Raw genomic sequence first — 24,502 nt, 5'->3', positions numbered from 1 at the left:
CTGCACTCCGTCAAGGTGCTCACCGCTTCTAGAATGGGCCCACGCCTAAATGAAAGAAGACACTGAGACCGACAAATAAGCTAATCAGATGTGGTTTGATTTCGAAAGACTATGTTTCGAAAGGGCAAAAGTGATCCTGGGTATTTCATGTGGAGCACTGCGCATAAGTAAAACGTCTTATAAGAATCTTAAAAAGATAGCTAAATCTGCTGTAGCACAATCCATGGCAAAATCTAGAGAAGATTTTTATGATAGATTGGAAAAGCCGAGGATGAGAACTCTATCTACAAAATAGCCCGACAACGCAATAGGTCTACTCTCGATATTAAATGTAACAAATACATCAAAAATTCCCAGGGTGTTTTACTAACGGCGAACAAGGATATAAACATAAGATGGAAGGAATACTACGAACAACTAATGAACGAGGAGTTTTCGAGTCAAAAAATGCCCCATATGCCGCCTGTTGAAGGGCCTATAAAATCTATATTAGAGGAGGAGGTGAGCAAGGCCATATCAAAAATGAAATACAATAAGACCACTAGTCCCGACCAGATACCAGCAGATCTCTGGAAGAAGCTGAAAGAATCTGCAACACCCTGGCTCACCAAGCTTTTTAACGCTATTATTAAAGATGGCAATATCCCTGAATCCTGGCGTAATAGCATTCTATCACCAATATATAAACAAAGCGGTTTGGTGCTTATGTACAAGATATGTACGTAAACACCAAAACGCGCGTCAAAAGTGCAGCGGGTCTTGGCGAGCCCTTCCACGTAAATGTAGGAGTACATCAGGGATCTGCCTTGAGCCCATTGCAATTCAACCTGTGCATGGACTACATCACGAGAGGCATACAAAAGCCAGCACCAGAGTGTATTCTTTACGCAGATGATATAGTCCTAGTGGCGAAAAATGCACAAAACCTACAGGAAACACTTAACCGGTGGGTGACACAAATAGAAAACCATGGGCTACGCATTAGTCGAAGTAAGACCGAATATTTTGAGTGTGACTATGGAGGGACAGAAGAGACGGGATGTAATATTTACATAGACAACCGCGCACTACCCAAAGTAGACAACATCAAATGTCCTGGATCTGTGCTTACTACTGATGCAAATATCGATAAGGACGTGGAACACCGCATAAAAACCGCCTGGATAAAATGGAAATCGCTTTCGGGTGTTCTCTGTGACCATAGAATGCCCATTCTTGTAAAAGGAAAAGTGTATAAAACATACTACCGTTTTGTACACTCATGATCATCGCCCATCCATGATCTATGGGGCAGAGTGTAGGACCATCAAAAAGACACACGAACAACAACTGCATACAAGCGAGATGAAAATGCTTAGATGGGCGGGAGGAATCACCCGGCTGGACAAAGTAAGGAATGAGTATGTCAGGGGATCGTTCAAGGTAACACCAATTGTGGAAAAATTGAAGGAATGTCGACTGCGCTGGTACGGCCATATCCTGAGACGTAACGATGATCATCCTATTTCTTGATAGGATAGCCTTAAATATCCCGGACCGACCGAGGGGAAGAGAATCTGAGTATACAGACAACCCAGAACAGAGCTCTCTGGCGCAGATGTATAAGGAGACCCGACCCCAGCTGAACTGGGAAGAGGGTTTGAACAAAGAAGAAGAAGAACGCAGTTTTGCAAATGAGCTGATAAAGTCAATAGACATTGTAAGAAATTTAAACCATGTACTATATTGCTAGTAGCCAACGAAGTAATAAACACTGATTTCTCTTTTTCTGTCATTATTGAGTAGATATTCGAAAGAAGAAGGCAACATCGTTTAACTGATCACTTGCCAAACAATGTTTATAAGAAAGCCATTTATCGATATTTAAAGAATACACGTATCAGATTGGCATATATAAATATGGTAAGTCATCTTTAATTTTATGTAACAAACAAAATTATTTCTTACATCAACGCATTTTTTTTTTTAGAATAGGAAGGCGGACGAGCATATGGGCCACCTGATGGTAAGTGGTCACCAAACGCCCTTAGACATTGGCATTGTAAGAAATGTCAACCATCGCTTACATAGCCAATGCGCCACCAACCTTGGGAACTAAGATTTTATGTCCCTTGTGCCTGTAATTACACTGGCTCACTCATCCTTCAAACCGGAACACAACAATAACATATACTGCTGTTTTGCGGTAGAATATCTGATGAGTGGGTGGTACCAACCCAGACGAGCTTGCACAAAGCTCTACCACCAGTACAGCTCAAAATGCATAAGATGATGTGCATAAAACTAGTAAAGAAATCGAATATTGATGTTCAAAGCGAATGCTATCGTATATTAGAATCATCTATAAAGCTACAGCAAAACCTGTGTGACCAAACAAAATAGCTTCTATAAAGAAACTTCGCATTCAAGTAATCGCGCAGATATATCTTGCAATGTTCCACATCGTTTTAGATTAACTTGGTCGTGCAGATGTGCATGATTCTTTATACCATGTTTATAAGAAGCGTCACATTTATATGAAATAATATAAAACTGAAAAGTTACTATGATTGAACGAACTAAGTTCATAACCTACTACGTTATATAGTCTGTTATAGGCTATTATATGTATATCGTCAAGCTACCATCTTAAGAAACTAAGTTAACCATTCAAACCGGAATACAATAATAAGAAATAGTATTTTTTAGAATAAGTAATAAATGAATGGGTGTTTCTCACCCAGATCGGACTGGGAGTCCTACAATCGGTAAATGGGGCAGAGAGTATCGATCTAATATATTATTAATCACCAGATAGCACTTTTTCAAATAAATTTAAAATTAAATTATTCCAATGGTCATGCTTTATGTCCTCCGTATTCGAAACATACGATTTTTGAAAATTCCAAGTCTAAATAAATTTCGTAGCTCTAAAACAAAAAAATATATATAATTGATGACATTTCAGCGCTGTCAATACCCGGTATAGGCACTTATTAATTTAGTATTCGAGGGTTCCGCAAATTAATTATTACTGATTGACATTTCTAGGACAAACCCTTCTACCGCTGCGAAATGTGTCAAAGTGTTCTTACCCTATTTATGTCTATGTTGAGGTTCTATGTAGCTCCACCTCCTTCATTTGGTTGTATTATTTTATTATTAAGCGCTTTTTGCTTAATAACAATGACATTTTATACCCTTATAAGGGTAGATAGATGGACGAATTGTTTTTATTTTCTCGAAACATAATGTCAGAGGCACGTTCATTATACACATATATAAATGCTGTTCAGCTTATACCTAAAAACAATTTCAATTTTTAATTTTTCTTCATTCTTCAATTAAGATGTTATACAGTCATAATATAATTGCCTTATTTAAAAAAACAAAATATTAATCATATTTTTTTTATTTTTTATGGAATACTCCAACGAATTCAATTAAAACTGCCTATTGGTTGCCGGGATAAGTGTTTAAAAATAACGAAAAAATGAACGGCAAGAAAAAAAAATCGGATTACAGTTATTAATAGCCACCACTTATTTATTAGGAAGTCAATGTTATATACTAAGAAATACATTTTGTTAGTGCGAATATAAAAATAGTGTTACAAAGTATATATACGAATTATAGGTTACTTATCATGCAAATCAAAGCTTCCGCCCTAATTGACAAAAAAAAATCATTAACTTAAATAACGGTGTCTGTTAACAAAATTATAAATAATGAATGAATATGACATCTACTTTATAAATTTCTACAAAAAAATGTATTTATTTATTATATTGACATAACTGTCAGGTAACGCTCACAACCATTACAGAAGCAACTTTTTCGAAACGTTGAGCAAAATAATAAAAAGTATGATACAGTTATTTGCTAATTTTTTATTGTTGCAATGAGGAAGCTTTTCCAAAAACACAAAATATAACACTAAATATCTCATATTCTTGTATTTGTTCTCTCTATTTCTGTATATTATGTGAAGCGAGAAATGCATTAAATTAGGGTAAAAAGGAAGCGCTAGGGCTTAACAAGAGTTGGCAACGAAACGCAATTTAATAGTGTGGAGCGTGCATTGCGGATGCTTACGAAATAGTGTTGATTCTATTTGCTACATGTATCTTTATCATTTATTTTATTTATTCAGTAACAATTTTTTTTTTTTATACAATAGGAAGGTGGACGAGCATATGGGCCACCTGATGGTAAGTGGTCACCAAACGCCCTTAGACATTGGCATTGGCATTGTAAGAAATGTCAACCATCGCTTATAGCCAATACGCCACCAACCTTGGGAACTAAGATTTTATGTCCCTTGTGCCTGTAATTACACTGGCTCACTCACCCTTCAAACCGGAACACAACAATATTAAGTATTGCTGTTTTGCGGTAGAATATCTGATGAGTGGGTGGTACCTACCCAGACGAGCTTGCACAAAGCCCTACCACCAGTATTATCTAACAAATATTATATATAATAATATTATACAGTTTGGAAGTATACAGGTAATGTACAACGCTAGTTTTAAGCTCATGTCTCTTTGTCTATTGGATGCTTCATTAAGATAAACAACTGAACCGATCGCTATGCATAAAGTGCATTTATTTATATATGTTATTGATTAAATTCATCTGCCGGTTTTTTTGGTGATAAGTCATACCAATACATTAGTAATGTACATACGCACATATGTACATATATATATATATGTATATTTGTTAACAAAGTGTAATTAAAATATCATAATTAGACAATAATTAACATAATACAAATAGGATTGACCACAATCTCGAGATGTCTGCATCGCGTACTTGATTAGTGTTACAATGTGTAATGATAGTCGCGTTAAATCAATTAGTGACATCTGCAACTGGTGGTGAATTAATGTTGCTAGAGGTCAAAATTCCAACGTAATTCATTGCTAATTAAATGTGTATGAATGTCTTATTTTAATTATTATAATGTATTTATAATACAAATTTACTTATATTTTATATTTCTGTACTTTTTCTCCATATAAACTTTTACCATGCCAAATATCACAATTTTCCGTGCGCTTGTGCTTAAAAAGGAGTACAAATTTTAAGCGAGTGTAATTACAGGTACAAGGGCATGTCTCTTAGTTCCCACGTTTGTTGGCGCATTGTCAGTGTAAGTTAATATTTCTTATTGTGCCAGTGTCTTTAGGGGGGTAAGCGCTTCCTAACTGTGGCCCATATTAAGGGCAAATATTTAAAGTCGATATTTCTTTATCTGGAAACCAAATTTATTGATCCAAAATTAAGCTAGAATAAGTTGATTAACTTGTAACAATGAAAAAAAGCTAGTAAGTTGTAAAACATGCTACTACATTCTACACGATTGCCACTTATGTGCTAAATGAGTTTCAATCCAAGCCCCATTGTTCGGTTTAAGAACATCGTAAAGATTTTATATCCACGCTTTGACGACGATGATAAAGGGGACTTAGTTGCAATTGCATTCTAGGCTGTGAAGTCATATTAGTTTTTTTATTTTGTGAAAGAAAGGAAGGCAAGCAAATGTTATCTTATCATAAGACATATTTTATCTTACATCTCACTATAGAGTTTTATGACAGTGGTTATACACTAAATTTCTCGACTGGAATTGAACACTTCAAATTAGTGTTGACAAATTACAGTCATAAATTATTTATGTTATGGTATAGTGATAATTGAAAACTTGAAAGGCATTTGATATATTTGAATATTTCATATCAAACATTAAAGAGAAGATTGGAAACATTTTAGATTTCCAAATTGTAATTCGGTGTGGTACTGAATATAGACAAAAGCGTGTTTGGCGGTAGAATAATTAATGATTGTGGAACTCAGACAAATATAAGATATTTAATCAGAAGCTATTTACCTTGAATAACAACAATATCCAACGATACCATACCATGATTTGAATAAGATGGCGGAACCCGACTGGATGTGGAAGGTGGAGAACCAGAAACTTTGTCGGTCTTGCGAGGATGATATGTCTGTAAATAATTAAAAAAAATATATTTTAAAATATAAAACTGAAGAATACAAATAATAATAACGAAATTGTTATTAATCAAAAAATAGTATATTTTTTGATGAATTTATTATCAAATAATCATGATCATTACATAGGATTTGATTTAAATTTACATTATTAATTTTTATTATTTTAGTCAAATTTTAAAATAGTCCGTCCCGATTCCCACCCGACGCAAAGCTGCCCATAATGCAGGCCGCATTTCCGCGTTGTATGGCAATGGACAATATTGATTTATTTGATGAATAACAATTACGTTATTATTATATCATTCATTATCACTCGCCTGTTCTTATCTCAAATATTTTGGACGATTATAGTTAAATTTGATACAACCCTCACTGTTCGTTCGCCTACTTACCTATAAATCTTAGGTAACATCTGTCACAGCGTATTTAAAACGCTTTCTGCAAATAAAAAGTACCGTTTTTATCGTTAAATTAGCGTTAAAATTTTTGGCGCGAGCTTATAGAGTTTTAGGGTAAATAAAAATCCTTTTAATACCAAATTAATTTTTAATCTTCCCTTAAACATTTTTATTAGCTGATGTGTTATTGACGTCACAAAAATAGAAGCTTTTATTAAATCGTTTCTGATAATGTTATTCATATTCTAATGTTAACAAATGTTATAGAGAATTTTTTTTATAGAAACAGAATAGATTATCCCTTGTACTTTATTTAAATTTTAAGCCTTTCAAAATATTTACGTTAAAATAAACAAATAGCTTACCTTAAATTCTAAATGAAGCTTGAATGAGCTGAATATAATACGGTGTTCGCTTGCATCGAACAAAAAGATTGAATTGAATACATTAACATACCTTGCGGAAGATCTAGATTCAACAATGGTTCTTGACATATATACTAGATGACGTAATAAATAGATTTTGTACAACCGATCGTGTTGATTGGAATCCATTTCGTACAAAGGTTGTATAGTTTGGAAGGAATCCAAGACAATTAATTCGTTAAAAAAACAACTTCGAGATTTTTACCGCATACTTCATATTGAGTTTTATTTTTAGACTATATTTGTTTTTATATTTCACCCAATATTTTGGCAGATTCATCAGGTTACATGACTTATTGTTTTCGATGTTGTTTATTTATTCAACATAATAAAGCTACCTAATAGTAAGTGCCACAATCGCCCATGGTAATTTAGGGTACACATTGGAAGTACCATCCAGTTGACACCTTAAAGTACCATAAATCATGACAACTATGATACTTATGATTTTTGTGCCTGTAAGATTGCCTTATAGACTCTTCAAATCAGAAAAATTTGTGTGGCCATCGTATATCTAAAGAAATGGGTAGTAAAAACCTGGCGACATTTCGTGAAAACCAACCACCACTAAACTGAAATGTATATGAATTAACAGTTTTTTTTTCTTACAGAGGTGGAGAGATTGCTTCGGGAGTACCGTCAAAACCAAGATCTGGTTCGAAATATTGGATCACACTATTATCAAATCATCTATCCTGTGCAGCTTCGACACCACGAGAAAATGGGTATATCAACCAGAGAAATTGCACCAAAGGTAAAAACTATTCTTACTCATTTTATAATGAAAATTCTGAGATTATATTTAAATTTGTACATCATGTATTAGGCAAATACATGATGTACAAATTAAATACCGTTATAGAAGTTGACTTTACCTGTTAAATAATTTGAATTGAAATTGAAAGTAATAGTAATGTGAAAAAAAATGAAAATGTTTTTATAAATACCATTAATGATTACATTACATACAAGATTATAATAGCAGCAAAAGCCCGTTATTATTTTCCTATGTGGCATAGGTTTCTTCTTCCGTTACCAAAAATGTTTATTGCGAATTTCACCACGCTGCTACACTTCAGCTTTATTGATAGATATAATAATCCTATGCTAATCCTGACCTCAATATACTATTATACACACTTTTAGGACAATCAATTTCTAGTAAAAAAGGAATCCTCGTTTTAGCACCAATTCATATAAATCTTTAGAAAATAATATAGCTTGAACATAATAAGAAGAATACTCCAGATACCATACAGAAATTGTAATCAAAAGATAATAATTAGGTTTAAGCAAAGAATTCTAAGTCTAAGTTGACTGTAGGTCACGTGATCTAATTAGGCAAGATGAATAAATGGAGTGAGGTATTCGCCGAGAAGTTCTTTTTGTAAAGGCAAGACAAGTGTTGTATGTGATTAATGTCGTTCTACTTTCTCGACGTTTTCTATTAACACGGAATATGCCACGACGATGTTTCGTATGAGTCACTCTTTATGTTGCTATTTGTGCCCCACGTCATAGATTTTGATTAAACATTTTCATACATTCAGCTATAATAATGCACGTTTAAAGATACTACTTTGCTTCTTATGGTCGTCAATAAATATATCTTACTCAAAATCATCATTTAAATTGAGCTGATAATTTCTGAAATTCAAGTTTTAAACTCTACAGTTTTTATTGATTCATAAATCTATTTACAATCTCTAAGTATAAAATAATACATAAACTTATATGTACATGAAAATATATTGCAACCATATTAATATGAACATAACATGCGTATGTTTATATAAGCTACTACTGAAAATAATATCTAGAACAATAAAACCTAAATAGATGAAATTTAATCCTATCGTGTCAGTACATCAAATAAATTACATGTCAAGCAAACCTCACTTTTCTTATGTAAGCACCACTAAGTGTTTTAAGAGTTAAAATTGTATTTACAATTTGTCTCGTGCTCAGAGGGGATGAAAGACATCATATGGAAACATGTGTCGGAAGTACTTCTGAGGCGTGTATATCTACTGATCCGTATAGAATTGTTTGAAAGATTAAGCGGTGAATCATTCTTCTTACAGAATTTGCATGGATGAGAAATATTTATTGGGAGTCTTACGATTTAAAAGTCGATAGACCCTTTAATTTGATAGTAAAATATTAAATTATTTAAGTAGACACAAGTTAACACTTAAAATAAATGTAGAACTACCAATTTTAAATTTATTGTAGCATTATTTAATTAAAAATACTTATTCGTAAATATTTAGAATTTCTATAAATTGCATTAAAATCGATAAATTTTCAGTCTTAAAGTTTGAGTCTTAAATGGTAATTGATGCTAATTCATTCAACATGAGCTGGAAGACAAATAGAGCCTTTGGTCACGCTCTGATCTTTCTTAAGTTCGTGTCATATCGCCGTTCCATTGGATTATGAAATAGGGAATAGAAAATGCACCTGTGTTTTCACAAACACTAATGAATTATAATATATTTGGCACACCATAGACATTGATAATAATAAATCAAGGCAACGAATATTCCTGTCTGTGGAGAATTGTAGAATAAAAAATTTAAAAATACAAGGGCCGAGATGGCCCAGTGGTAAGAACGCGTGAATCCACTGAATTTTCATGTGCTTAATTTGTGATTATAATTCATCTCATGCTTTATGGTGAAGGAAAACATCGTGAGGAAACCTGCATGTAGCTAATTTCATTGAAATTATGTAACATGTGTATTCTACCCACCCGTATTGAAACAACCTGGTGGAATAAGCTCCAAACCTTCTCCTCAAAAAAGGAGAGGAGGCCTTAGCCCACCAGCGGGACATCCACAGGCTGTTACTGTGACCAAGTCGGTTATCAACATTTCACGAGTGAGATACGAAGCGAGTTCTGTCTCAGTAAACTACAAGCATTCTCCTATATCAAAACGTATAAAAGCAAATAAATAAAAACACATATAGTGACATACTCAAAGTTAATAGAAAACAATAGCAACAGCTTATTCCTTGGTGGTTTTACGCGAACTTTTAATTTCGAATTGTTGATAGCTTTGAAAATTGTAAAATGACTATTCAAATACCCTTGTTAGAGTCTACTTGAATAAATTGTTTTTATATTTTGTTTTATTAATTAAGTGTTGTGCTTTTGAGCTAAACATTTAATTAAATTGATTAAGTTGTAGCTAAACTGAATACGATACGGTTAGTTTAATTTAATGGCATTATCTAGCGTCTAGTTAATTGATTCATATAACTAAACACCCATACCGATAAACTGAGCTATTAATATGTTTAATAACTTGTTAATTACTCAGTCGGGTATCAACCACTTGAGTATACTTTGGTAGGTTTTTTTTTAAGGTTTTTATACTTCAACTAATATTTGATATAAGAGTATTTACTATGATTTTGTGTTACATTTTATATTATTTTAGTTATTTGGTTTTTTTATTAAGGATCTCCACAAAGGATACACACTAACGAGTACATTACATCGTGGAATAATATTTTATAATATGTTTGCTCTTTCAAAAAGCACCACAGCAAGCTCACAAATAATGATGATAACAGAAATTAAAAAATTATAAAAAGAAATGTCATATAGTGGTACTAAATAAATAAACACAGGGACTATAAAAAAGGTAAACAATGGTTAAACTAAGCTGTGCAAATGTGAGTTAAGTACTAAAAATAAAAAATTAAAATAACGAATAAAGAACTTAAAAATAAAAAATACATTTTTTTTTTAAATATGATACTTTTAGTATAATATATTTGTTTTTATATTTAGATAGCTCAAAATTATTCATATTTAGTTTCACTTGTGGATAGGGACAACAAATTCAACAAATATTCTACTGTAAAACAGCATAAGTATTATCGTGTTCCGTGGCGATGTACAAATAACTGTGAAATAAATGCAAACTAAAAAAAACGAGTTCACTGAAACGAAAATGCAATTTATCTAGAAGCTTTACATTAATAGATATTTCAGTGCAGCTTACAAGGAATATAATCCTTATTAGATACATATATTTTCAATATCCATTATAACCCGTCGTTAATGTATTCCATCTTGTTCAACCTTACGCGAGCAGATTACTTCGGCCTTCGACTTCACATATATTTTTCCCGGCATCTCATTACAATATGAATCATGAGAACTTATCATGATAATGCAGAAATCTGTTATTAGAAATATTAAGTATGAGGATATTAAATTATGGTTTTTTTTATTGAATAGGAAGGCGGACGAGCATATGGGCCACCTGATGGTAAGTGGTCACCAACGCCCATAGACATTGGCATTGTAAGAAATGTTAACCGTCGCTTACATCACCAATGCACCACCAACCTTGGGAACTAAGATGTTATGCCCCTTGTGCCTCTAATTACACTGACTCACTCACCCTTCAAACCGGAACACAACAATATTTTCATTAAATTAGTTTTTCATTAACGTAACAATACTTTACATAAAAAAAATTAGCAACATGTTACTGGAGCGAAACAATGTTTTTTTCTGTTAGTGATTCGTTATACTTTATAGGTACTTAATGTATATATATATATTATATAATATACAGTAAGTACAGTACAGTAACAGCCTGTTAATATCCCATTGCTAGGCTAAGGCCTCCTCTCCCTTTTGAGGAGAAGGTTTGGAGCATATTCCACCACGCTGCTCCAATGCGGGTCGGTAGAATACACATGTGGCGGAATTTCAATGAAATTAGACACATGCAGGTTTCCTCAAGATGTTTTCCTTCACCGTCAAGCACGAGATCAATTATAAACACAAATTAAACACATGAAAATTCAGTGGTGCTTGCCCGGGTTTGAACCCACGATCATCGGTTAAGATTCACGTGTTCTAACCACTAGGCCATCTCGACTTTTATATTTTATATATATAGATACTTATATTTTTTTTCACTGAAATGACAAAACAGTAACGTTTTTAATAATATCCAATAAAAAGAGATAGAACACATCCTGATAAATTGCTCACGCGGTATGAACTGTTCGAGACAAAGGCGATGGGATATAATATGAAAATCTCGACGTTTGATCTGAAAGCGAAGTCAGAGTTGCCATACATTTGATGTGAATATAGAAAATTTATTCGGAGCAAATATCTTTTTTTTTGAGGCTTTAAAGGTCTTTGTAGTGTTCGAATGTAATATAAATTCTTTTTCACAGGGGAATGTAAATCAAATCGTTAAGAATTAGGATATAAAAATGTTTTTACTTACCTATTTCAAAGTACTAAATCCTATGACTTCAAAGGTTTATAATGTGCTGGAATGGTGTCTTGCTATCAGCCCGCGGCTTTATCAGTTTGTTTTAATTGCAATTCTTGAGCACATTTTATTAGCAATACCAAGATTCCAATTTTACTGGTGGTAGGGCTTTGTGTAAGCTCGTCTGGGTAGATACCGCCCATTCATTAGATATTCTACTGCAAAATAGTAGTACTTGGTATTGTTGTGTTTCTGTTTGTAGGTGAGTGAGCCCATGTAATTACAGACAAGAACATATTATATCGTCGCGTTTGGACTCTACTACCACTTACCATCAGGTGGAGTAGAGTCATTTGCCATCCCGGACATATAAAAAAAAAAAAATCTTAGTTTCCAAATTTGCTGGCGCATTAGCGATGTAAGCGATGGTTAACATTTCTTACAATGCTAATGTCTATGGGCGTTGGTAACCACTTACGATACTTAACTCGAAACTCATCGCATAGGTAACACGATCTTAAAACATAAAGTGATACGCGACATTGACTGTAATAATTATATCAGTAAAAGGATACTCGGATCAAAATAGCGTCTTACCGTAAGTCAATTTACAATATTTCACGAGTGATATAAGAAGTGAGCTTTTACTAGACAAAATATTTATTAGCGATTAAAAAAAAATTGTACCCATTTAAATTAGATTTACTGTCACTTTATTAAATGACTGAAATAATAATAATAAAAAACAGCTCGTTTGTTATGAGGAATCATTTTAATTTAATGAAATTACAACAGAAATGAATGAAATATAAACATACTTTATTTCAACATAAATAACCATTTTTAACGAAACGATGTTCAGTATATCGCTCTTGATTCGAATGTAATATTTTTAGCAGTCAAAAACCAGTTCAGATATTTTCCAGAGATATAATAAATAATATTGAATTTCGATAAATGTCAGATTGAAAGTAATACAGCGTAATGTAGAACGCATATCTAGAAATTGAATGTTCAAGACAAATATGTTTCATAATATTTAGTATAAATAATAAAGCCATATTATTATATTTACGAAATTGTGATAATAGTAGTAGTAATCACTACATTTTAAAATAAAGTCCCGCGTCGTGTTTGTCTGTGTGTACGTGATAAACTCAAAAAGTACTTAAAGGATTTTCATACAGTTTCCATCATAGGACGGAGGAATTCCTGAGGAAGGTTCTGGTTAATTCATTAAGGTTTTGCGTAAATTGCCTGAAATATGACGGTAATTGTTGAAGATGCCTGAAAAAAGCTATAAATATATAAAGGATCTACCCATAAAAGCCTTTAGGCTTTTATGGGTAGATCCTTATTCTACCCATCCGAATCCAGGACGGGTAGCTAGTGTTTATTTATTTATTTGTAAAAGAATAAACTTATAAGACAATAATAATATATCTTATATGCATGTCAATTAAAAATGTACATAGCAGTTCCAAATTCATAAATTAAAAGTAATAAAAAAATCCTAAGTACTTTTTAAAAAATGTTAAATTAAAATATAAAAATAATGTCATTGTTATAATAAAAATCAGTTAAAAAAACCATTGCAGATATCATAATCATAATTGAAATTATTAAAAAATGTTAAATGAGTTTTTATTGATTGGGTTACTTTTGGCATATATATATGTATACAAATAGATATATATTATATGGTTTATATAGTTTGAAACAGTAAAATCATTTCAAAGCTTTGAATGCATTATAAGAACATTTGTAATAAGTCTATGTACAGTAAAAATGAAATCTTAAATTCTGAGAATAGAGTTAAAAGGCTATAGGGGATGAGATTAATAATGTTTGTTAACCTAAAAAGCAAATGGTGCGACTCGGATTAAACGTAACCTACGTTTATAGATATAAATTTAGAGTTACAAAAAGGAAATGTTTTATTAAATAGTTAAAATAAACAAAATTATGTCCGCAAAATGAAAGCTTTTTTAGAAGTATTGAATACAAAATTTATTGACAAAACGCGTTTGTAAATAGCAAAAATCAAAATTATTCAATTCCACTACATTCTCTCAAAAGTTGAAACTATCGACACCGTTTTAATTACGATTAAACTATTTTATGTTTACATTTAAATACAAGAGGTAAAAGCAAAAATATCTATTTTGGTTTTCCAACAAAATTAAAAATAATAGTTCACTCTTTTGTTTTATTGTCATTGTTTAGGTAACAAAGCTCATTCCATTTTATAATAGTAATAGATGGAAACTACAGTTATATATGTATATATAATTCGAACGTAACAGGGTCGTCTGTTTATTGAAATGTTCATTGTTTTGTAATTGCATTTTGATCCGAGTTAGGCCAGTTGATACTATTACGGGATATTAATCAAATTAGAAGTATAAATTTAATAATTATCTTGAATTTACTGCAATTCATTTGTCATATTTAATAATAGTTCTTGTCATATTTATAGCTTTAATTGATATAAAACATCAATGCGTGCGTCTGGGGTAAGACCGAGTCGTATGCCATGGCGACAACGGCATAACGCTCTCTAATGCGGTCCTTTGTCTATGCGTAGCGCGTATATTATACACTTTTTTATATATTGTTATATCATACTGAGAAAAAAATGTTTATTTAACTAATATTATTTATAAGTTAAGGCGAGGGAAGGGATGGGAAATGGACGGATCCTACGTTGAGATGAAATGTGAATAAATATCGTTCAAATATAATTTCTACTATTTTACACCGTCAAACATATTTAAGTCTTTACTTTAGACCTGTATTACATTTCACTTGCACATTAATTTCAGCATATAAATATTAGCTTTAATATTTATTGGTGGAGCTTTGTGCAAGCCCATCTGGGTAGATGAATAAATGATGTGTGGGTACTTATCAGTTATTCAACAGCCAATCAGCAATACTTAGTATTGTTGTGTTCCGATTTGAAGGGTAAATGGGCTAGCGTAACTACAGTCACAAGGAACATTACATCTTAGTTCTCAAGATAGGTGGTGCATTAGTTATGTAAGGATTGGTTAATATTTCTTCCAGTGCCAATGGCTTTTTTTACCACTTAAAAAGCAATTGTTTGACCGTTGACTTGCCTGATCTTAAGCATCGACACGGTCTAAGATGTAACACGCTTGCCTAAAAGAAACCTGTTCACTCTGGATTTAATTTTGGCTATACAATTTTGACCATTTACAATCAGGTGGCCCACACACACGATCGCCTTCCTATTTTATAAGAAATTTAACGCTTAGTGCGTTTAAATTATATTAAATAAATAACAATTAAAAAATTAAATAATTTTTAACGTATATAATGGTTTTTTTTTCTTTCTAAACAAATGCGAAACAAAAGCGACGTTCGAAAACATTTTCGGTAATAACTCTTACCTTATCAAGGATGAAACCCCGCAGGCAAAATAACGCATGTCCTTTTACGATCTCGGATTTACATTTTACTTACGAGCTCTGAGTATTTACTAATTCCGAACAAATAGTGACAAAACGGGTCGTTTGTTGAATTCCTTCTCATGTTCCTTTAATCTTGAGAAAATATTATAATAATGCTTTGTGGGCTGGTCACGCGATCATCACGTAATGGTGTTCAATGCTCAACTGTAGGTGTAAAACTTTATATGTGAGATTGTATTCGATCACCACGGATTAGCTAGTCCATCGCTTATACATAATAATAATGTCTTCCAGACCGATTTCGGCCACAGCGGCCAATCTCAAGAGAAATTAGCCAACTACGCAGGAGATATTATAGTGCATACGTGTGTGCGCAAACAGAGGTGCACTCTCTTTTTCCTCACTCTCATAATCCGATGAAACGGCAATCCGACACGACCGGAAAGAGTTCAGGCGCAGTACCTACGACTTTACGTGCTTTCCGAAACACGGGAGTGTATCCATTTCCAACTTCCAGACTCCAGGCTGCCACTGAGACCTAGGAATTGAACCCAGGACCTCCGGGTCTGCGGCCTTACATCAAGCCACTAGACCAATGAGGCAGGCATCGCTTACATATACTATGTTCATAAAGTTAAAAAAACTAATATATTAAGGCTGTAGAGGTTGTGTTTTTTTTTGAACGCGCTGATCTTTGTAATCATTAGTTGGAATTGCATTTGATAGCCCAATTTTTAATGTAGATTATATAGTATCACGATAATGCTGACTGTAACAATATTAATTGTTTTGTGTCAAATATAGGTTGGAGGTGCATTGCAAGTATAAAAACACTCTTTTTTATATTATCCTCTTCTGAATTCGCCCACTTACCACTTATATGTGTTTAAATTCTAGTATTGCCATATTGATTTTGTAAGGACTGGCTTACACTTTTTACAGTTTCAACGGATGGTGGTATTCTAAATTCAAAATCATTTATTAAATGAAGAACCATTACACTTTTTTATTGATTGTCAAAATAAAAACTACCCACATTTTGGATACTCATGTTATATACCAATTTAGTTAGTTTTCTCGAATAAATCAAAAATGCATAGTTGAAATTAAATTATGATGGATATATCCAAGCGGCTCTTCTGGATAATTTGGCACTGGCTTAGACCTAATTCCTAACCTTCTCCTGAAATAGGGAGAGGAGGCCTTAGCCCAGCAGTGGGACATTTACAGGCTATTACTTTTACTTTTTAGACCTAATTGATAATTATCTTTATTCATTTAAATTTTATTTATATTTTAGCAATAGTATATATTTGAGGCTGGCATAATCATGAGTGCAAAATTTACAGAATCGGATGTTATGCTAATAAGAATAAATTCTTGTATTAATCGCGTTTTATCCGTTCAGTCATCATTCATCCGATTGAGTCAAAATTTCGTAGTCTTTTCGATATTTTCTAAAGGTTTCAGAGATTGTACCATCTACAAACCTTTAGAAAATTATAATAATTGAGCTTATATACGTAGAATATAAATATATAAAATTAGTAATCAAATATATATAAATAATAAAACATACTTTATTCAAGTAGGTCTAAGGAACTTTTGAATCGTTATTTTATAAGAGAAATTTAATTTTAAAGTAACCAACGTTTTGGAATATATTACTATATTCCGAAAATTATGTTAAATAGTTAATTAAATACATTTAAAATATTTTTATAATCTAGCTTAATTTAGAACTATCTGATTTTTAATATAATTCAGTTGGAAATTGATAATGAAGTTGCTAAAACCAAAGTTACTCTACTTTAAATATTTAATATTACGTTAACAGAATACAATAGACAAATTAATTTTGACTATAGATAGAAACGCGATAAGAGTACCTCGAACTAGAACGAGCCTTGTTTTTGAGAAAGTTAACCCCTAATTCCTGTCATATCTTGATAGTTTGTGGGTAGCTTGCATAAATTATTTGACATCAAATAGTTTCGTCTTTATAAAGACAAAGTTCCAAACCGCCATTTCCTACGTAAAAGTTGGTAAGTTGTTTCGAATTCAATAAGGGTGGAGACAGTTACGTTATGGATAGATGGAAGATCGTTGAAGAAATTACACTAGACGTACAAAACCGGTGACAGCTTTTATTCTTTATAATACGGCGAATAATTTTACTGTAAAACATATCGACTTAATTCAGAAATTGCAAAAGGCATATTTGACATTATTTTGAGGAACTGCTTCATTTCCGCATCGAAAGTGTCACCCAAATATGTTGACCCAAGATTTAAGATTTAGCTTTTATTTAATACATTTTTTTTATACATAATTAACCTTGTATCATGCTTTTTATTATCATTGATACAAACAATTTTCAAATCATTTCAATTTAAGAAATGACTCCAACCGTTTGTAAATTAGGATATATTAATAATACTAATATAAGTAGTGATTATCACATCCCATATGGCCCAGTCAATCGAAGATCGTGGGCTCGAAATTGTGCAAGCAAATATGAGTTTGTATGTGCTTAATTTGTATTTATAATTCGTTCTCGGCGGTAAATAAAAATCATGAGGAAACCTGCATGAAGATCAGACTCGTGTGTAAAAACCTGCATTGGACTGGATAGGTGGATTAAGCTCCAACATGTATCAACAGTGGTGGGACTTACTGATAACTTTATTAAGAACAAATTGACGAGATTATCCATCTTATATTTTAATATTAATGACGATATTCACCAATCATTTATCTCGACTAGCAACACCTGTGTGTTAATGTTATTTTTGTGGCATACCGAGATAAATAAATATTGCGTATGAGTTTTTTTGTAGTAGTGTGCTATTATATCTACTAATAATTTTCGTCGGCCATTGTCTTAAATTCTCCATTGTTACACTTCGTAAAGACATGTTATGTTGATCTCATGTATTGCGTCATAATCTTACATTTGGCCACTATTCATTACATATATAATTCGATCATTATGAATAGTTGATATTATTCCAATTATCCACTTAATGATTAATTTTAAAGAAACATTATTTAATACGGATTTAATAATAAAAATCCAAACGTGACAGCTACGGTAGAACTTTCCCCAACTAATCCGCTAACCCCAAAGCGTGTTCCGGTGAACTATTCTACAGGTAACAAGACCGCAGACCGCTTGCTAACACGACAAGTTTCGTCCAACTTTACATCTTGCTAAGACTATTGATAATTGAATGAAGCAACGCGTTAAAATCATTCGCCAACCAATAGTTTCAGAAAATGTAGATTTTAATTAATAATGCATTTCTATTAATAAGTAAAATGATACAGCCTATAAATGTTCCTAAAAGTCGTATATTTCTAGCGTATTTCTCCACGTTATTTCACTGCGGATTGGTAGATGTATATAATATGTCAGAATGCCATCCAACACATTCTGTTTTCTTTGTAATGTTTTCCTTCGGCACGACATGAATTGTAAAGATAAGTTAGGAACACGAAAACTATATTGTGTCTGGCTTTGCTTGAACCCTCGAAAATAAAAGTATAAATCATTTTTTTTTCTTTTATGAATATTTCACCAGATTATATTGAAACATACAATATGAATTGTAATACTCAGACATTAATATCGTTTTAAAATAAAAACGCACATAATCTTGGCGACAGAAGATGTAGTCAACAACAAACAAATATATATAGTTTTTATAGTGTTACAACAAAACAATACAACAAATATATATATAGTGTTTATAGTGTTAAATTTGTTTCTTTGTCATATAAAGATACCGTAAGCATATTTGCAAATTTAATGACCACTCTGCAAATAAGTTTTTTCGTACAAAATACTTTTATTCAAATAAGATATTATATAAAACAAAATTTAATGATGAAATTTTAAACACGCGAAAAGTTATATAAAAAGCGAACATTATTTGGCCCCTTAAAGGGGTCCATTAAACGAAATATGCTTATTACGTTTAAAGTTAATTTAGTCCAAGCAAAAGTTCATCTTATGAAAGTTTTTTCCTGTATCAAAAAGGGGTTTCCTCGAAAGAAGGGAACGTAATAAAGTATCCAATTTCCTCTGTTCCTGAAGGTAACAAAAGAAATATTGAGGGTCAGGTCTCAAGGCGTCTTTACGCGGACGTTGATCTTAAAAATTTCGCTCCATTACGGTACAGACAAGAAAGTTAATGCAATTACCTAATACTCTTACGTATGATTCAAAGAATTCTTAGGTTAGCAGCGACGGCCTTTTCTTTTTGTATAGTTTCCAAAATTATTGTTTTATCTGATGTATTGTGTTTTGCTTGGTATGAACCTACAATTTATAAAGGTTAGGATAAGTTAATTAATAGTCTATTGTAATACCTGTTGTAAGTGGCATTTCGCATTCCTTACATTGTTAATGCGCTATCGAACATTATCCAAATAGTATCCCTTGGGCCTGTAATTATTGATTTGTGGTTCGAATACTAATCTGATTTGTAGAGTAAATGCTATAATTCTGAACTGGTGAGTGACATTATAGAAGTTCATCCAGTGGATATAAAAATGTTGATTCTAATAAAGCCTATTTTTTGAATCCGATAATCGTTTTCATTTTCTTTAAAACTTATAATTCAACTTTTGTTATTGGGATATTCATGTTTAGAAATGTGCACGTGCCGATAGTATTCTGAATATAGCAGAGCAGCCTGGTGAAATAAAAACTTAAAACTTTCTTTAAGGGGGGAGTAAAAGAAGAGGCATTTATCTAACAGTGTAGAATTTACAGTGATTTTTTTTATTTATTAAAAGAAAGGCGACGTTGAAACATCACTGTTAAATATTTGGGTAGTAATTTTTTTTTTTTTTTAGAATAGGAAGGCGGACGAGCATATGGGCCACCTGATGGTAAGTGGTCACCAACGCTCTTAGACATTGGCATTGTAAGAAATGTCAACCATCGCTTACATATCCAATGCGCCACCAACCTTGGGAACTAAGATTTTATGTCCCTTGTGCCTGTAATTACACTGGCTCACTCACCCTTCAAACCGGAACACAACAATATCAAGTATTGCTGTTTTGCGGTAGAATATCTGATGAGTGGGTGGTACCTACCCAGACGAGCTTGCACAAAGCCCTACCACCAGTAATTGTATGTTGTGTAGTAATTGGGATTAATACGTTACTTATTTCATTAACTAATAGACTGAGCGAAACTTATTAGTTAGAAGAATAAGCTTTCAATCGGGAAACAGCATAGATGTTCACCTTTTTCCCACAAGAATAAATATAGTCATAAAGCTAGTATGTAATGTGTTTTCAATTGTGTTATTATTGTGCTAATTTATAATTTCCATTACAGGGTCGAGGCCCAGAATACCAACAGGGGTCACGGTTACGATCAAGGGTGAGTCAAATATTTCAATAACATTAAGAGTATATTGGTAATACCTAACTAAATATATATTGTGTTATTATATTTATAAACTTTGTTATAATACGAATTTTTACTAAAATTATATACGAGAAAAATAGTCAGTAGAATATCTTACTTAAATTATTGTTTTACTAATTATATCTAATTGCTCACTAACATAACACATAATCCTAGGACAAGATATACAGCGGATAAAAAAAATCCTTTATAAGAATTTAAAAAAAGGGTATTGCAAATTTAGGCGAAAAAGATATTTAAAAGACTATAGTAAGATAATATAAAATGAGGTTTAAAATTATAACAAAATGAACTAATTATAAAACAAACAGTTTACGTTTTCATTTATAATTTACGATGCATATTTTTTTTTGATGAAACAGACCACATTTTGGAAGCATTTCGTAAACACACCGTACTTTGGCAACATAACGCGACCACACAATGTCACGCGTTACCCACAAATCGTCTTGTTGGCAACACTAGACACAAAATGTAACAAATTTAGCTGTGCCTCAAACTCAACTGTTGCCTTAATTTGGGACATGATTAAAGGCACGTGTGCTTATCTGTGTTAAACCTTTTTAATATAATAAAGAAATAGTGATGAAGCAAAATGTGAACGAGATGGAGAAAAAGATTGAGGTTAGGTTATTTCATGCGCTTTTTCAGGCGCTGCAACATCTGGCTATATGTTCTTTTTAATTGTTCTAAGTGTCAATTATAAGACTGATTAATTAAATCGATATTTATAGCCTTCATAATTATAACGTAATTATTGAGCGCATATTTTTGTCATTATTAACCTTCTTTTGTTCTCCTTATATTTAAAACCTTTATACGAAATTTACTAACGAATATTCTATATTGTAATATTAAACAGTTTAATTAGTATTATATTATAATTATCAAAAAAGGTAATAATGTAAATATTCGATTCAATTTTTTTTTGAAATAGTGTATCGGTCCATGTCTAGCTGTTACTTTTTTTTTTAATGTATATAATCTAGCGCTTGACTGTTATCACATCTGACGGAAAGTGAAGGTACACAGATTACGAGCGATTCTTATAGACGAATCCATTATTACACTAAAAACTTTGTAAATTTTAACTAATTAGTAAGTAAATGTTTAAACTTCCCGATAAACTAAATTTAAAACATTATTTTTAATTATTCCTTAGCTCAGTACTTTTATACTTTCTTAAGAAAATTTTTTTAATGATAAATTGTATCGATATTATATTAATGAAAGTATACAAGATAAATAATGTGTATGAACTTTAAGGCGATGTAGCTGTAATACGTTTTCAAATTAATATACTCACATGTATATACGCTTGTACATGAGAAGGTAATCTCTTATAAAAGTCAACTTAATTAACCACGGTTACTCGTTAAGCGCGTTCACTTCACCACTTCACATGGAATTATGATACGGATTTAATTCAACGCGGCATCGTTGTTAATCACACCTGACAACACCCAACACGTGTGGATAGTTACATACTTCATTTGCCTTTGTGCCTCCACGTAATCCCAAACTAATATCACCCTTAAAACAAATGACGCAAAGATCCCATCCGCCTGTACTTGAAGACAAGCCTCCCGTAATGAGAGATTGGTTACATGCTGAATTAATTCGTCCCCAAGAAGCGACGCTTCATCGATAAAGGTTGCCCTAACGAAGTTGATTTCGGTTGTTGGATAATAAACTTTATTATTATGCGGTAAAAAAGTTGCTTTGATTCGTATTCGTATGGTTGTTAGGTCGTTTCTGTTTTGTGTCAAAGTGGATATATCGAATTCGGCATACAATACAGCGTTGTTAGTATTCGAAGCCGCGTAGCCGGTTAAGCCTCGTGTCTCAGACTGAAATTGACGAAGCAATTTATGGATACGTGTTCTATAGCTGAGATGACAGCTGCTTCATGCTTGAAAGCCTGTATGAAATCAAAGCAAGTGGTCCGTGTAACTGTTATGGAAAGCATTGCGGTGTACAACGATACGCCAATCGTCACCACAAATATATAATAACCGAACTTGAGTTATAATTACTATGTATTGATATCCAATACCCCGTTAATAACATTACGAAAATGGATTATGTATTCGGTAATGTGTAGGTATATAACACATTACTCGACTCACTATGTTTCTGATATTCTTTATGACTTTTAACTTATTATAAGGCTTTTTTTCCCTTTGTTTGTTTATTGCTTAATATATTATATTTTAAATTTCGCCTAAAAGCCACAACAAAAAATTAAGTTTTAATCACTTATCTTAATGTTATACTAAAATCTATATTAAGCTTTTAATCGCTATGCTATAAAGTTACCAATATTACATAACATTATATATTAAAATTATAATGAAATTCTTCTCAATACGCAATTACGTTTATCTTTTCATAATACTAAGTCTCCCTGACGACTAAGGGAGCTAAGGCCACGATACCTCTCCATCTTAATTACGTCTCCTACATGAACGCTGAGGACGTAATTATTTCTCCCTTTACATTATTTTCCCCTTATTGGAGAAAAAAAACGAGAAATTCAATCATAGCCTCTACGAATAATTTCAATCGCCTGGTGTTATTATACTCGTTCCCTTAATTACAATGATGAAAGGAAATGGTCTGTCATTTCGTCTATTTTGATGCGTTTATTTGTGGTTAAACAAGCTTAGATTGGCAAAAGATATCACGTGTCAAATGATTTGTGTTTCAAGAGTTTATTTGATTATTGTAATTATTTAATGTTCTCATGGAAGTGAATATTATTCTTAATAAGAAATAAAGTTTCTTTATCCCGAAGAGTAAATATTATATTTATTATGACCGCCTCGTTGGTATAATGGCTTGATGTAAGGCCGCAGACCCGAAGGTCCTGGGTTCAATTCCCAAGTCGGGCCACTAAAAAGTTATTTTTATGTCAGAAAATTCTCAGTAACAGTCAGGAGTCTGGAAGTTGGAAGTGTGTACACTCCCGTGCCTCGGAAAGAACATAAAGCCCTTGGCGTTTGAGCTCTTTGGATTATGAGAGTTAGGGAATAGAGAGTGCACCTGTGTATGTGTACACACTTGTGCACAATAATATCTCCTGCGTAGTTGGGTAATCTCTCTTGACCTCTGGAGGACATTATTATTATTATATTTATTGAAGATTAGTTTCTGAACACGGCTTCGCCCGCGCGTTTTTCGTGGAGGCAGGCGTCAGATTTTAGGTAATTTATGTCCTTTTCTGTACGGTTGACAATGTGAATTCAAAAATTCATGCTGATCGGTTGAGTATTGAAGGCGAAGCGTAACAAGCAAATAAACTCACTTTCGCACTTTTAATATTAATAAAGATTTAGAAAACAAATGTTGTTTGTAACTGGAAATAATTGAAGTCCTTACTGTTTGTCTTAGCGATATATCAAATCAAATTAAATTAATATATTCCTTAGTCAAGTAAGCATCGAAAAGTACTTAAGACGTCGGTTTGTCTAATTTAATTAAATGTAAGACGCTAAATAAGCTCGGAATGTTGAATCGAACTAAAATCAGAAAT

General features: G+C 32.4%; 1 protein-coding gene across 11 annotated transcripts in view; it reads left to right on the top strand.

Moving 5' to 3' along the window:
* The window catches only part of LOC126769939 (disintegrin and metalloproteinase domain-containing protein 23), a 533,325-nt gene that overhangs the window by 326,218 nt on the left and 182,605 nt on the right, over window positions 1–24,502 (top strand). For all 11 annotated transcript variants that reach the window (XM_050488959.1, XM_050488967.1, XM_050488957.1 and 8 more), the window contains 2 exons: window positions 7,438–7,580; window positions 20,875–20,919. In XM_050488959.1, the coding sequence (XP_050344916.1) occupies window positions 7,438–7,580; window positions 20,875–20,919 (188 nt within the window). The remainder of the gene's footprint in view (window positions 1–7,437; window positions 7,581–20,874; window positions 20,920–24,502) is intronic.

The sequence above is a fragment of the Nymphalis io genome, chromosome 8 (assembly GCF_905147045.1).
Source record: "Nymphalis io chromosome 8, ilAglIoxx1.1, whole genome shotgun sequence".
NCBI classification, from domain to species: Eukaryota; Metazoa; Arthropoda; class Insecta; order Lepidoptera; family Nymphalidae; genus Nymphalis; species Nymphalis io.
Note: the sequence above shows the minus strand (reverse complement) of the source record. Positions and strands in the feature narration are given on the sequence as shown.